Genomic DNA, 15,978 nt, shown 5'->3' with positions numbered 1-15,978 from the left:
GCCGTGCTTCCTCATCACCATCTAATTCTAGTTCTCCACAGATGAAAGCTAAAAAGGGACCACCCAAACTTCATCCCCATGTTGATATCCTTAAAGAGGCGGTTTCGGCCTCTTCAATTGTCAATAATCATGGCTGGTCTCAAAGTGTTACAATGGAATTGCCGATCCATATTGTCTTCTCTTCCAGATCTAGACATTCTTATTCACAAGCATAAGCCTGATATTGTACTTTTACAAGAAACGTGGTTATCGCCGTATAAATCATTTTCAATGATAAACTTCCGAGTTTTCCGGTCAGATCGAAATGTTGGCAGGGGAGGTCGACTGGTAACCATGCTATCTAAAAATTTATGTCATCAGGCATCTATCTCTAAGAAAATTCTCCCTGACTATGAGCTTTTAGCGATCAAAATTTCATTTCCGCATTGTGCTGATATTACAATTGCTAATGTCTATTTTCCTTTAGGTGTACACAGGACAGACTGTTTAGACAGCTTGGTGACTGGCACAAACAGTGCAGTCATCGCAGGAGATTTTAATTCTCACCATAGTGACTGGGGAAGTCGCACTGATTCCTGCGGCCAGCTTCTCTGGTCGTGGCTGTCTGCAAATGCTGTACGCTGCTGCAATTCTAGAGAAATAACCTTTATGCGAGGGGTTGCTCGCTCAGCCATTGACTTAACATTATCAGCAGGTAGGCTAGATGTGACTGATTGGTCGACAGAGGATTCGGGCACGTCTAGTGATCACTTTCCTATAACTTTCACTATCTGGTTATCTCCTCTTAAAACTAGTTGTGTAACCCATAAATTTGTCAACCACAAAATTTATAAAAATCTGATGTCCGCCTCACTTGCTCCTATAGTTAATACAAGCCGGGACGACAGAGCTCAGCAGACGGTTTCATTTTTGCAAAATGCAATAGACCACTCAATATTCTCTGTGCCCACAGCAGCCTCTAATAAACAGCCGTCTTCTTGGTGGACAGAAGAATGTGAGAAGGCCTATCGTCGCAGAAAAGCGGCCTGGAAGAGGCTGTCCTGCAACCAGAGTCAGGCTAATTGGTTAAATTACAAATTCTTCTCTGCATCTTTCAAAAGAACACTTGCAAAAGCCAAGGAGGAGTACAACCAAATTTTAAACATATCTTTCAAATCCTCGTCATCGGAAAGCCCTGTATAGATTCATGGAACGTAACAAGAGTTCTGTCGTCCCTCTTCTCACTAGTTCAACAGTGTTATCACCACAAAAGGCTCAGGAGAGCCTGGAGTGTATTGCTCAGGGATTGGCGTTACGGTTCCAGACGCAGAAAAACGTCCCTTTGTGCACAATTTCACCCTCTTCGGATTATACCGAGGTTGACGCATCAGAGCTCCTCTCAGTCTTGGCAATGTTGCATCCTGCCGCTCCTGGACCAGATGGTGTCACTGTTGGTATGATTAAAATTTTAGCCGAGGAGTTTACAAGCGACCTCTTAGATATGGTCAATGCTTCTCTGGAAAATGCATGGATTCCAAGCATTTGGAAGACGGCGAAAATTATTTTATTAAAGAAAGATGTTGGAAAAGGGTATGTCTTAGATAATATTCGGCCAATTGCGCTGACTTCAAATTTAGTCAAATTAATAGAAAGAATAGTGCACAGTCGCCTCACAAAACATGTTCATGACATCAACGGTCTCAGCTCAGCTCAGATTGGCTTTCGTCGTGGATGCTGTATATGGTCCGTGCATGTGGATCTAGAGAGCAGAATCCGGCTCTCGCTACGCAGAAGAGAAGTTTCAGCTTTGGTCACTCTTGATGTAGCAAAGGCCTATGACAGTGTAGGGCATACTATTTTACTTAACAGACTTGCTCAGTTACATCCTCCAACCTACATTTATGCGTGGATATCTGAATTTCTTTAGGACAGATTCTTTTACTGCGCCGAGCGAACCCTATGTTCAAATACATATTATCAATCAAGAGGTGTGCCGCAAGGATTGGTGCTATCCCCTCTGCTTTTTAATATTTTGGTCAGTGGCATCCCCATTCGTCCTGATATACCAGTTTTTATGTATGCAGATGACATAGCTTTTTTCGCCTCGGCCAGGGATATCCACTCCCTTTACCACATTCTGCACGGATATTTGGATGCTCTTGGAGTATGGTTGCAGGGTATTAATTTATCTCTGAATGTAGATAAATGCGGAGTTTTGGTATTTCCTCCAGACAGGCCTTTGCACAATTAATTAGTCCATCGCTCTCTCCAGATTCCACAAGTGGAATCCGTAAAATATCTGGGTGTTACTTTTCACCCAGCATTAGATTGGAGCCTTCATATAAAGAACAATGCGTTTCAAGGAGAACGCGCTCTAGGCCGGCTGACAAGAATCGCCAATAAAAAGTTTGGGATGCGCCGCGACACGTTATTGTTACTATACAAAGCCTACGTAAGACCTATACTTGAATTTGGTTGCATTCTGTTCTCTAGGAGCGCAAGCTACAATATTCAACCCTTAATCTTACTGGAAAGGCGCGCTCTCCGCCTCTGCCTTGGTCTCCCAAAATCAGTTTCAAATGCCCTGCTTTATCTGGAAGCCCGTATCCCTGATTTAACTTCCCGTTTTCAAATACTCACGGTGCGAAGTTTCTTCAGGTCGATGGACCCACTTGATGGCAGTACTCCTATTTTTGTGTCTCAGCCGGCCTTATTCTTTTCTCATCATTGGCCACGGTATCAAATGCCACAAATTATGTTAACGCAGAACGTTTTAACACCGATTGGTGTTGATCTCAGTTCTTTGCAGTGGGTTGATGACACGCCGGCAGCAGTGGAATTCCATTTCGACCAGATCTTCCCATCTCATGTGAAACACATGCCCGCAAACATGTTAAACGGTATTCTCTCGGATCACATAGAGGAATACCCCCATCATACGGTGCTTGCTACCGATGCCTCCGTCAACTGCCAAAACGCTGCAGTTGGCATCTTTTCGCAGGATTTGGAATGGAGCTATTCTGTCTGCATCCCAGATTATATTCCTATATTCTTTGCGGAATTTTAGGCTCTTGGAATGGCCCTTCACAAAATTCCATGCCATGTGTCTCATGTTATTATTCTCGCTGATTGTTTGTCAGTGTTAGTCTCCCTTGACACTTCACAAGAAGATTTTTTGAGCCGTATCCTGCGATTTTTTGTCCCATGCACTTTGAAGGTGGTCCGTTTTGTCTGGGTCCCTGGCCATGCAGGTATTCATTCAAATGAGGTGGCTGATTACTTAGCAAGGTCGGCTCTTGACGGGTCAGTGACACATCCCGTCCCGAATTTCAGCCTGCTGGCGATTTCCAGGTTTCAGCGGTTCCTACATATATCAGCCATGTTACGAGATCCCTTACTAAATACCACTGACTATCAGCACTTAGCATATAATTGGAACGTCCGTTCGTGTAAATCCAGGCTGTGTGAGGTAACAATGACGCGGTTGCGGTGCAGGATTCCAAGTTTGAATTTATATCTATGCAGGTGTGGGTTGACACCGACGAACCTATGTGACACATGTGGGAAAGTTGAATCTTTAGACCATTTTCTCCTCTACTGCCCAAAGTTCGCACTTCAGAGAAAGATTTACCTGGAGGTCCCTCTCTCCAGGTTAGGGCTCCCTTTATCTTTGCCAGTATTATTATCGTTTGGTGCGAACGCCAAGGGATTTGCATTAGGTTCTATTTGTGGGTTTTTCCATGATTAAATAATTGCAACTGGTAGGTTGATGTGCTAATTCTTTTAAAGTTTACGAGCTCTTCTTTTTTCACCAAAATGCTGTCTGTTATTTAACTGTCAATATTGTTCTGTTGTTTTTATTCATTGATTTTTCAAAATTCATGATTGGTGCTACAATTTTGTCGTCATCTTCCATGGAAACTTCTTTGTTTATTCTACTACACCTTGGCCAATCCCCCCGCGTGGGTATGTGCCATATACCTGGGGTGATGAAGAAGTAGATGTGTAAGTCGCAAAATGGTATGACAACCGAGGTGGAACGCTGGCCAGCACAGGAAATAGTGCTTTGCCAATAGGGCAATGCAAGAGGTATCGCAGGAAGGAAAAGGAGGTCGGAGATGTGCTTCAGCCAGCAATTGCTGCCACATACAACACGTTTATGAGTGGTGTTGACTTACTTGATGGGCTGATGGAATATTCGAGGATTTCTCTGTGGTGGTGGTGAAAACATTGAGAGAGATGGAGAAAAATTTCCAAAAAGCGTGTGTCCAGTGCTGAGGGTTGCACAGTGTAGGACAGTGGACAGCCATAAATGAGAATCGGCAGCACATTTTTTTTTTCTTGGGGTGATGGGGATGGTGTGCTTTCTGGCACAAAGTACTTCAAGATAGCACGATGCAAAAGTCAGCCAGAGTTAATTTGTGCAAAATGCAAGTGTTGGCTTTGCATTAAAACTAAATTCTTCACAAGTTTCCGCACTGAGAGTCTGCTCATCCGAGCATATTCTTCCGGGTTTTTTTTTTGAAGAAATGGAAATAGCTGTATTTTTTTTTGCACTTGATGCCTGTTGCCGCTTTTTCGCAACAAACCTACAAAATGGCAGGAAATGGCACTTGTCATGGCCCTCGGTGTTTTGTGGTTTGGAACACAAACTCTTAAAACCCTTGACTGTTTGTTGTAGGAAGAGGGAAATATCAGTTTGAGGTTTGCGGATTCTGGCACTGTCCTTCGGTCGGCTAGCAGCTGCCGCCAGGGAAGGGGGAAAAACCGATGGGTTCCTTAAGCTAACTGCACTTCAGCGGATTGGAGCTTTAGTTCTGCCATCACTGAACCCAGCCGCGGTTAACGGGCTGGGTTCTGTCTGCCACTCCGCCCTCCGCCGCAGGGGCGGGGCAGGGGCTTCCGCTGGCCAGCGATGTCATAAACACCCTACGAAACTTCCCCGAGGGGGGTCAGGGTGGCTTCATTCCTGGAGTCGAGGGGGCTTCGTGAATCTCGGGCAAGCACGTTGAAGCTTCTCAAAGATAGAAACCTATGATGCGCTTGGTAAAGGCTTTCAAGATGATTGCTGACAGATGTGCCGCTGGTAGCAAAGCTCGGAAAGCGAAACTACGTGGCGACGGTGGCCCTCCAATCGTCGTCACACCTGCCGTTGTGTGCACGTCAAAGCTTGCGCGGCAGAGGTTCCTTCAGGAACTGATATTAGGGGAAAAGGGAAGGTTGGCGGTGGTGGACATTTATTCAAGGCTATTTACAGGAGAGGGTGAGGACTGGTTTATGGTTTATGGGGTTTAACATCCCAAAGCGACTCGGGCTATGAGGGACGCCGTAGTGAAGGTTTCCAGAAAATTTTGACCAGCTGGGGTTCTTTGACGTGCACTGACACCGCACAGTACACGGGCCTCTAGAATTCCGCCTCCATCGAAATTCGACCGCCGCTGCCGGGATCGAACCCGTGTCTTTCTGCTCAGCAGCCGAGCGACATAACCACTTAGCCACCGCGGCGGCTTAGAGTGGGGACTGGCCGTAAGGGCCAGCGGTCCCTAGTCCGGTACCGCTGTGGCTTCCACAGTGGCTCGGGCCCTAGCGACGAGGGCTCCTTTTCTCTCTAACACAGAGCAGCCGAGCAGGTCTCTCGGGTAGGTGAGGGGAAAGTGGGGTAAGCGGGGTTAGAGGGGCATGCACACACCACCTGGTACACGTCCGGGAATGCGCATCCACAATGCGGGCAATCCCCGTTAAAAGCCGGATTAAAATATTGCGGCACTGCCGGGCACAGTATTGTGTTGATGTATAAGCGAAGGAGCCAACGCTCCTCGCTTTTGGTTAGCCCTTTCGCAGGGGGATGAAAGCGGCTATGCTGTGTTTGATATAACTGAACGATTTATAAGTGATAGGCGGATTAGGTTCTGATACCTCAGGTGGCGAGTGTCGAGGCGATGCCCGATGGTTGACCACGCGGTCTGAGGCGTCTGCAGCCGCGTTTCCATCTAGTCCTGCACTGCTGGGGTCCAGATGACGATACGTGTGTCCGGGAGATCCCGGTACTCGCATCTATGTAAAATTTTGGCGGCACGTTGAGATATGCGTCCTTGTAGATTTCCGCAGGCTTCCCGGGAGTCTGTAATGATAACCCGGGAGTCTGGTTCTGCAGTGGCGAGTGCTATGGCGACCTCCTCCGCGTGCGTAATGTTTGGGGCACGGAGTCCCTGAATGTACGTGTTTTGATGAATTACTGCGGCTGCATACCATCCCCGTGGTGTGGGCTAGCAGCATCCGAGTAGAAGACTCCGTATCCAGAGCCGTAGCGGTCGTTAAGGGCCGCCGCGCGCGCGGTTCGACAGCCTTCGTGAGTCTCCTTTGTCATGTTCTGTGGCAGAGGTTGGACCTGTAGCGCGCGTGGCGCCAGTCCTCTGGAACCTTGGTCCTTTCCTCTGCATGCGCTTTGTAGGCAATGCGCAGGCGGTTTAGGAGGATTTTGCCGGCTGAGGATTTGTTCAACCGCTAGTATTGGTTGTTTAAGTGCGCCTCGCGTAGCTCCACAAATGTGTTGGTCATCCTGATATCGATGAGCCGTTGATTGGACGTCATTGTGGGGAGGTCGAGGGCGCGCTTATAGATTTTGCGAAGGATCACCTCTAGTGTGTTCTTGTCACATTTCCGCAAGTGGAGATAGGGTGCCGAATAGAGTATACGGCTTGTTACAAATGCGTTGACCAGCCTTGGAGCGTGTTTGCATCGTAACCCGCCCGTTTGTTAGATACCCGGCGGACCATGCGGCCCACATCCAATCTTGCGGAGCTTCTGCAGGGTTGTATCGATCTTGCGGTTGCGGTGAAAAAAGAGCCCCAACTCTTACCTCATCGTGCTCAGGGATAGGGCCGCTAGCAAGGGAGGTCAATTTTGGTGATGCACTTCGGGTTGGGCTGAAGATGCACGAATTCTGATTTCGTCGGGGAGCATTCCAGGCTCCAGCAGCGCGCGCATCTGTCCGCGATAGTTGCCGCTTGTTGCAGGTTGGCCTCGAACTGTCCCAATGACCCATGTGTTGCTCAGAGCGTGATGCCGTCGGCATACACGGCATGCCTGATGCCTGGCACATCATAAAGCAGTGAGGGGAGGGGAGCCATGGCGAGATTAAAGAGGAGGGGAGAGAGGACTGCTCCCTGTGGAGTTTTTCTGGTACCTAGGGGTACGGGCCATGCTCCTGGACTTGGATACGTATATAGGCTTGCCGATCAGTGAGAAATTGTCTGATGTACCTAAACGTCTTGTGGCCACAATTCGTCTGTGACAAATGGGTATTGCGGTAACTTTTGTCTCGTACTAAGTTTGTCAATAGTACTTGCCTGGCACAGACGCGCATGATGCAAACGCGTAATCGTCTGCCTCGAAATCGACTAATTATAGAGTTCCTTACCCCCGAATGCAGAAATGTAACTTCGCTCGCGCTTAGGCTTGACTTGAGGGAGTACGCTCGAAGTACAAAGCTGACTTCAAAACGCCGAAGTGATAATAATAATAATAATTGGTTTTTGGGGGAAGGAAATGGCACAGTATCTGTCTCATATATCGTTGGACACCTGAACCGCGCCGTAAGGGAAGGAATAAAGGAGGGACTGAAAGAAGAAAGGAAGAAGAGGTGCCGTAGTGGAGGGCTCCGGAATAATTTCGACCACCTCGGGATCTTTAACGTGCACTGACATCACACAGCACACGGGCGCCTTATCGTTTTTCCCCCATAAAAACGCAGCCGCCGCTGCGTTTTTATGGGGCCGAAGTGAGAAATGAAAATAAAAATTGTTTTTTGGGGAAAGGAAGTGGCACAGTATGCCTCGCATATTGGCGGACACCCGAAAGAGGCAAGGGAAGGCATAAAAGTGGGAGTGCAAGAAGAAAGGAAGCAAGAGGTGCGGTAGTGGAGGGCTCCCGAATAATTTTCGACCACCTGGGGATCTTTAACATGCACTGACATATGGCACAGCACACAAGCGTCTTAGCATTTCACACCCATCGAAACGCGGCCCCCCAGGTCGGGTTTGAACCCGGGTACTCCGGATCAGTAGCCGAGCGGACTAACCACTGAGCCACCGCGGCGGGGTAAGTGAAATAATAATAATAATAATAATAATAATAATAATAATAATAATAATAATAATAATAATAATAATAATAATAATAATAATAATAATAATTGGTTTTGGGGGAAAGGAAATGGCGCAGTATCTGTCTCATATATCGTTGGACACCTGAACCGCGCCGTAAGGGAAGGGATAAAGGAGGGAGTGAAAGAAGAAAGGAAGAAAGAGGTGCCGTAGTGGAGGACTCCGGCATAATTTCGACCACCTGGGGATCTTTAACGTGCACTGACATCGCACAGCACACGGGCGCCTTAGCGTTTTTCCTCCATAAAAACGCAGCCGCCGCGGTCGGGTTCGAACCCGGGAACTCCGGATCAGTAGTTGAGCACCCTAACCACGGAGCCACCGCGGCGGTCAACTCTTAATTTTCACTGAAGGGCGTTTGTGGCGCCACCTGATGTGTGCATAGGAAAGCGCCACGGTGCGAAGGGCGCCAAGGTCAGCGTTACAAGCTGCGCAGGTCTTTTGATGGCGCCACTGCAGCCCATCGCGGCAATCCTGCGCTGGCGGCTTTCAGTTCGTACTCACCGTGGTGGCTCAGTGGTTAGGGCGCTTGGCTACTGATCCGGAGTACCTGGGTTTGAACCCGACCGCGGCGGCCGCGTTTCAATGGAGAAACGCTAAGGCGCCCGTGTGCTGTACGATGTCGGTGCACGTTAAAGATCCCCAGGTGGTCGAAATTATTCCGGAGCCCTGCACTAGGGCACCTCTTTCTTCCTTTCTTCTCTTAGTCCTTCCTTTATCCCTTCCCTTACGGCGCGGTTCAGGTGTCCGCTGATATGTGAGACAGAAACTGCGCCATTTCCTTCCCCCAAAACCATTTTTTTTCAGTTCCTCGATCTCTGGCAGACAGAGTTGCATCATTTGCGGCCGAATCAAGCGAGTATCTTTGTGAAACTGGCTACGAGACAAGAGTTACCACAATACACAAGCTCTGTGCTCAGTTTTACGCAAAACGAGCCAACGGTTGAGGCGAGAAAATTTTTTCTGTCTTCAGGACAAAGATGCACAATACTGTATAGAAGACGACGAACAGTGCAATGGTGCGGGCGTGAGCGCTCGCGCCAGGCCGTCACATAACAATATTTCGCGGCAATATTTGTACGATAGTTCACCGTGTCGTGCTACGACTGGCGAATTTCCAGCTGATACGGCTCCGCTAGCGTGACGTATTATCGCCTTCGGTGTATAAATCGACACACTCGACGTAAGACAGCACACAACAAACAAACTTGAATACCTCGTTTATTGGCATAATTGTATTACTAGAACCTGTGCACTGGCGGGAACAACAGAGGTGAGAGATTACAAAGATTTGGCAATGTGAAATGATAGCGCCTAAGAAAAAAAATGTTAACCTTCTATGTAACTGTGTAATCGTATCTGATCAACTGTGGGAAGAAGAAAAAAGATCGCAAGATATTGGTGTGCAAGCGAGCGATGGCAGACGAAGGATATAGGTTTTATAATGTACATTTTTGGTGTGTAATGTGCCTCATTAATTTTAGTTGCCAAGGCTTGAACGCACGAGATACATCTGAGCCAAATGGCTGTGAGCGGGCGGTCGTGCTCAAGAGATTATGTCTATTTTATTTGTAATGCGACTCAAAAAGGACGTGATCCCGCCACGAGGAGATGAGCTTAGAGCAGGACCACACTGGCACACACCGTTCGTCGCAGTCTTCGGCGGTCAGCCAGTCTTTCCACTGGTAAGTTAATTTTTTTTTACTGTAATAATTCCACACACTCTGCATTGCTGCATGTACAAACTGATGTACAAACATGATCAGTCCAAGTGTCGTCGTCGCAGGCCCAGCTGCTACTATACTGCACCTTAAACCTGAAGCTCATTGCTGGCTTCCGCTGTCTCCTGGTAAGGCAAGAATATGGCATGTTGCTCAGACAGGTTATCAGAAGCCAGGAGCCGGGTGATTGCTGTCGCTTCGTTCGTCTTCATTCGTAGTACCAGGACATGCCGCAGTGCGGATAGTTGCTAATTTGGAGCTTTGATGCAGCCGAGCGATCATGGTGACCGATCCACCGACGACACTCCAACATGCGCCCGCTGGTCTGCAGTGGAAACGGGTGATGTGCAAGAATTGAAATGACGGCACAAACGACCCAAGCTTAATTGGCAATGCCCTTATCACGAATAAAATGGCTATGGAGAGAAGCGGAATACCGGGTCCCTGCCACGTGAACACAGGTGTTGCACTCCCGCGTGCTTTTCTTTTGCCTTTACTGAGTGCAGGTGAATAGCAACCTCTGCCTCCCGATTCTTGGCCGATCCACCCAGTGTGGGTATGTGTCATCTTGTGTAAGGCTAACAACAACAACGATATAACGGCTTCGCTTTCGAAAGATATTTTGAGCTTAGCTAACGCTTCCTCGACTGGGGTAACGAACATTGATTTCTCCTGTAGACCACTAAAACGTAGGCGCTCGCCACGAATATAACTTCGTGCTGCGTTTGAGGCATAGTCTTACCGTCATGTTGAACCTTGAAGTGTGCGTAGAAGCCGACGCCCGTGTTCTTTTCGTTGGTGACCATTCTAACCATAAGCTGACTGCCTGTCGACTGGAGCGTCGCTGGCATGTCCTGCATATCAAACGGGACATGCAAATGAAAGGTAAGGGTGCATTTTTGCTGTCCAAACAAATCTATACGCCTGGCCTATAGGAATGCAAAATGATCTACCCACGATACTCCGCCTCGTTTCCTCTCACTCCATCAAGAAAAAGTACGGCACTGAAAATCCTTGCCAAAGTACGATTCTAATCAGTGCAAACTGTGCAGACAGAAAACCTGTGTGTGTGTAAACAAAAAAAATTGAAAGGGCATTCATGTAATACCGGACATGAGTTTCAGTAGCGATTGGGGTCATTGTACTGTGTAAGGAGCTTAGTGGGTCACATGATTAACGAGTCATAATTATTGAGACTTGAGACCACCGAGTCATGCGACTGATGATGACGTTGCTAATGATAGTCACGTAGTGATGACTGTGCCCTCATTTAATAATTTAATGAGAATGGCGCGATCTCCGCACAGCAAGCTTTTGAACTGATGCTGCAAAACAACAACAAGGCTAGGAAATTCTCAGATTTTTTGCTGGCCCTGAGGCAGAAAGGTGAAAGTGATAGTTGCGCATCAACAGCGCGAGCAGCAATGCCAGTTCAAAACGTTGAGGGCTCGCAGTTAAGTTTTACAGATGTATAGCTGCATAGGAGGCATTCTGAGCGGTGGACGCTATGAGCATTGGACGCCGAATGTCTTACCCAATTACTCCGCCGTTTGCTTATTGACCTCGAAAATATTCCCCACGCGGGCCAACGAGGGAAAAAAAAAGCACTTTGTAACCATGCAGTGCACCTCATGTAAGGCTTATTTATATGTGGCGCTGTAATAAACAGCGTGGGAAGGGGCGGGAAGAGATTAGGGAGGAAGAAAGAAGGAGTGGGCGTGTGCTGTGCAGCAGTTGCTCTGACTTCACCCTGAAAAAAATGTGTAAAACCTTAAGATCCTTTTTACAGAAACCTTTTAAATGTCTTTTTTAATTGAAATATGGCCATTAAACTATAATTTCGCTTGGTGGGCAGTGAAGATGGGTATTTGCATAACCGGTACCATGACATGCAGTATATCATCATCATCATCATCATCATCAGCCTGACTACGGCCACTGCAGGGCAAAGGCCTCTCCCACGCCTCTCCAATTAACCCTGTCCTTTGCAGCTGCAGCCACAGAGAATGCCAGCAAACTGCTTAATCCCATCCGCCCACCTATATTTCTGCCGCCCCTGCTACGCTTGCCTTCTCTTGAAATCCACCCTGTTACCCTTAAAACCCATTAGGGACCAAGAAAAATCTAAAGGCGGGATTTTTTTTTCATTTTTCGCGCATAATGCTGTCTTATAACGCAAATCAGGTTTCTGAAATTTCGTCAAGATTCCTTTATTAGTTTCGAAGTTACAGAGGTGTACTTTTTATAGTACACTGGGTCCTCCCCATAGCACAAGTGGCCACTTGGCTCCACTTCTAGTTCGCGGCGTGATTTTTTTTTTATATCCGCGATTTTCTGATTTTTGCACAGGGTGGTATAACATTTCTCGCAAGCCCCTATGAATCTTTTATGGCTCTACTGGCTATACTGTTGGTTCTCTTATCTGAGCTCGAAATTTTCTCCTTTCTCAAAGAACCATGAGAGACAAGTGAGTCTGCAAACGGCTGGTTGCTGCACGTCGAGGCGTAGATAATGACGAGTAACCCTTCTTACGGAAGCAAAAATGGTCAGCACTCTCGTCTCAAGCGATTTGGTACATTGTCCAGGCGTCCACATATGAAGTGTAGGGCTTTATGTCGACAACAGTCACCACCACATTTGACCTTGATGCCAATCTAATAGCTGTTGACAGTTTGATCCAGATATTCAAAACCTGCCATGCCAGTATTGTAAAAAGGAAAAAAATTGGCTGCCAAAAGTGCAATTTTCCGTACGCTGTAGGCGACCACCACTTTTCAAAACATATGTTGGCTCAACGCTGTCATATTTGCTGGTCATAGTGACTACATTGCTGTCCTTACTTCAGTAAAATCACGTAACCTATGCGACTGAAACAAGAGCCGAATTCTCTTCGCTGTTTCTATTTAATTTCTTTGGGCCGAGTGGACACTTCCAAAGCCATGTTTTGATGAATGGTTACTGTAGCCCAAACTCCGTTCCGGCGGTGTGTTAGGATGTCTTGACTAACAAAAAAATTGCCCAAAGAGACGAAATGGTCACTAAGCGTTGAATCACCTCAGGCAACCACAGGAGAACACGCGCTTCAAGGGCTTTCTTTACCGGACTCGACGACTTTCCAGTATTTGTCAAATGTATACAGCAACCGTTTGCACTGCACTGCATCCAGTTCGTATAATCAAAACTTTATTACAACCAGTTAAAACCACGTGAACATCATAATCAGGATAACTAGCGACAAGTAAAACAAGCTCTAAGACCTAGCTGGGCAGACAAAATGATTTCCTTAAAAAAAAAGGTTTGAAGGAATCATAAGATCTATGACCTGGAATAGATAGGCGCCATTGTGCATACAGGCAGACCCAGCGTACTATGAAAAGTACAGCAGCACATACTTCATCATAGAGCAAAAGAAGCGCCAGATTGCGGAAATTCGAAGCATCCAATATTTACTATTGTCTTTCGTGCTGCTGTATGCTTAAAATAGCATATGTACGTAAACGCGGCCGCAAGAAAAGTATATGCAAACGACTACCGCTGTAGTTGGCGCGAAACAACTACCCTGAACTTGCTCCACCGAGAGATGACATACTGGGGCCAGGAAACGCTCCTTCGTAGTTATGGGGCGTCGGCCTACCTCCTGGTGACAAAAGCATGACCCAATTGAAAAGCAACAGTCAATCTTTAGTTTCGAAATCTTTCAAAATTTAACTGTATTTTTAAATGTACGATGGTCGCTAATGGGTTAAGGACCAGCGGTCATCATTCGTTCGCGTTACATGTCGTGCCCAAGCCCACTTCGTCCTGTTGATTTCGACTAGGATGTCATTAATGCTTTCGCACTAAAAAAAAAAAAAAACTGACAACGTTCACGCCATGGATGCTCCCTCACACACTCTGCCTGCTTCCGGTCTGTTAACGTTACACCTATCATTTTTCTTTGCATAGCTCGCTGCGTGATGCTTAACTTAAGCTGAACCCTTCTCGTTAGTCTCCACGTTTCTGCCCCCTAGGTGAGCACCAGTAAGCTATACAGCTGCTGTATAGCTGTTGTGTGCTCTTTTTCTTGAGGGATATTGGCAAACTCTCATTCATGATCTGAGAGAACCTGCCATATGTGCTTCATCCCATCCTCATTCTTAGTATATAGGCGCGGATATTAGCGGAGTACACTATTTTGTTTAAGACGCAATCAAGCTTATCCTGCCGAAAATAAAGACACATTACGTGTCCATGAGAAAACGCGCCAGCGATCACTGTCATCCTGCACATACCCCCAATTTTTATTCAGGCAAATAACTCGTGAGCGTTAGAGGACCATAGCATGCTCCGTTTACGTATGCTCACGCCTGTACATTGTGATACACCCCGTGTTCGAACACGGAACATTACGTCAATCTCGCAAACATGTTAAAAATATTAATTTGCATTTCGGCATTTCGTCGGAAAGTTTTCCTTTCTGAAGCTGTCTAACGAATGCAGTCCACAGCTCTACGACGTCACACAGACGTGACGAGCGAGGGACCCCGTGTTGCACCGAATCGGACTCGGAATGAGCGAAGTACCGGCTGCGAGGTCTTTTATACGAATGTCAGCACCAGACGGAAATCGGATTCCTTCAAACGAAAAAGGCCCGAAAAAATATCTATAGCACGCTCGGGAATTAATTACAATGGGCAGTTACTTGCGATGACATTACTATCGAGCTGGCAAAAGGGAAAGCTAGCACTTCAGTTATATAGGCATACATCTCGACTGCGTTCAGCGATGTGTGTTTTTGTGAACTTAAGAGTCCAGTCTCATACCTCAGGTGGCTGTGCCCCAAGAAATTGAATCATCACGTCTTCTTTCCATTTTACCCATCGTGCGCGCATGCGTACCTGTCCGCAGAGGCGCGTGATCTTGGCGTCCGGGCTGTCCCGGTGTCCGTCGTACACCTCCAGGTAGTTGGCCTCGCAGGCAGCGGCGGACGAGTTGAAGGCGAACGCGACGAAGCTCAGCTGCAGCGTGGCCCTGGCGCGCCCCGTCACGAACCACGTGCAAGTGCGGCGCTGGGCGAACGTCGCCGGGAAGCCCGGGCTGGACAGGGCACCCTCGCTGGCCGTCACGTTGCCGCCACAACCGGCGGGGGCTGCGCGCGGGAAGAATAGTAACGGTATTAAGAAAAAAACACATTCAACGGCCTTCTGTTTTTATGCGGGCAATATCAACGATAGGTGCGTCATATCTCGGGATTCCTCGCTCCACCTCGCCCATCATAGCGAGGAGCCGTAATTGACGTAATCTGCATCAACCTCACGGCCGCAGGAAAATGGAGACAGGTGGCAATGCTTCACGCAGGACATCCTGATCATGGCCTTTCGTAATTAAGGAAAAATTTTAGCGCCTTGAATTCTCAAGGCACATAGAGTATAATAATTGGTGGAATGTAAGAAGCTGAACCTTTGAGACGTTATGTACAGTCACGGACAAAAATTTTACGGACGTGGGTTCATGAAAAAGAAAAAAAAGTGTGTGTGGTCAGAAAAAGGGGGTCAGTGAAAAGCATAAAACATGAGAGGAAAGTCCGAGCTCATTGGCTGACGAGGCTGCGCCGAAACAGTTTTTTTTACCACCGTGCCGCCATTAGAAATGTGGTGCTCCAGTGGAAGACGAGAAAACGAACGTCAAAAAAGCAGAAGCAAAACTATCGCAAACCGGAAGAACGTGCTTATCTCTTACCACGACAGGCGGGCGTCGTAAAATAGATCGTTGACCACGAGCTCTGCTGTTCGCATTTCATTTCACGCCGATAGTACATAGCTAACTGTCAGCTTTTTCTAAGAGTGTGCCATGTAACACTGATTTCTTTGTCTTAAGCGAACTTAGCATCCTTCATATCGCACATAGCGAACGCAATAAATAATATTTCTCAAAAGAGTGAGCTTGGTAGCATGCCGTCTGCCAGGCAGATTTTGTATCACTTTTTTTTTTTCAGTTTCTAACACCATGTGCATCGTCGAAACCAAACGTGATTCCACGTTCCCTTGAGTATTTGACAAATGCTGGAATTTAGAATTGTTATATAGTTTTGTACATGCCTTCCAAAATTTAGCCATTGCTGTTTTTGGTTCAAT

At 47.1% G+C, this 15,978-nt stretch overlaps 1 protein-coding gene across 2 annotated transcripts in view; it reads right to left on the bottom strand.

Annotated features, from left to right (window-relative positions):
• Nucleotides 1-9,347: 9,347 nt before the first annotated feature.
• LOC144093913 (cubilin-like) overlaps nt 9,348-15,978 on the bottom strand; it is a 161,398-nt gene continuing 154,767 nt past the window's right edge. For both annotated transcript variants that reach the window (XM_077627663.1, XM_077627664.1), the window contains exons 64-66: nt 14,743-14,993; nt 10,608-10,719; nt 9,348-10,190 (exon numbers count right to left, since the gene is read on the bottom strand). In XM_077627663.1, coding sequence (XP_077483789.1) covers nt 10,144-10,190; nt 10,608-10,719; nt 14,743-14,993 — 410 coding nt within the window. In that variant the 3' untranslated portion in view covers nt 9,348-10,143. The remainder of the gene's footprint in view (nt 10,191-10,607; nt 10,720-14,742; nt 14,994-15,978) is intronic.

Source organism: Amblyomma americanum, chromosome 6 (genome assembly GCF_052857255.1).
Source record: "Amblyomma americanum isolate KBUSLIRL-KWMA chromosome 6, ASM5285725v1, whole genome shotgun sequence".
Lineage (NCBI taxonomy): Eukaryota > Metazoa > Arthropoda > Arachnida > Ixodida > Ixodidae > Amblyomma > Amblyomma americanum.
Note: the sequence above shows the minus strand (reverse complement) of the source record. Positions and strands in the feature narration are given on the sequence as shown.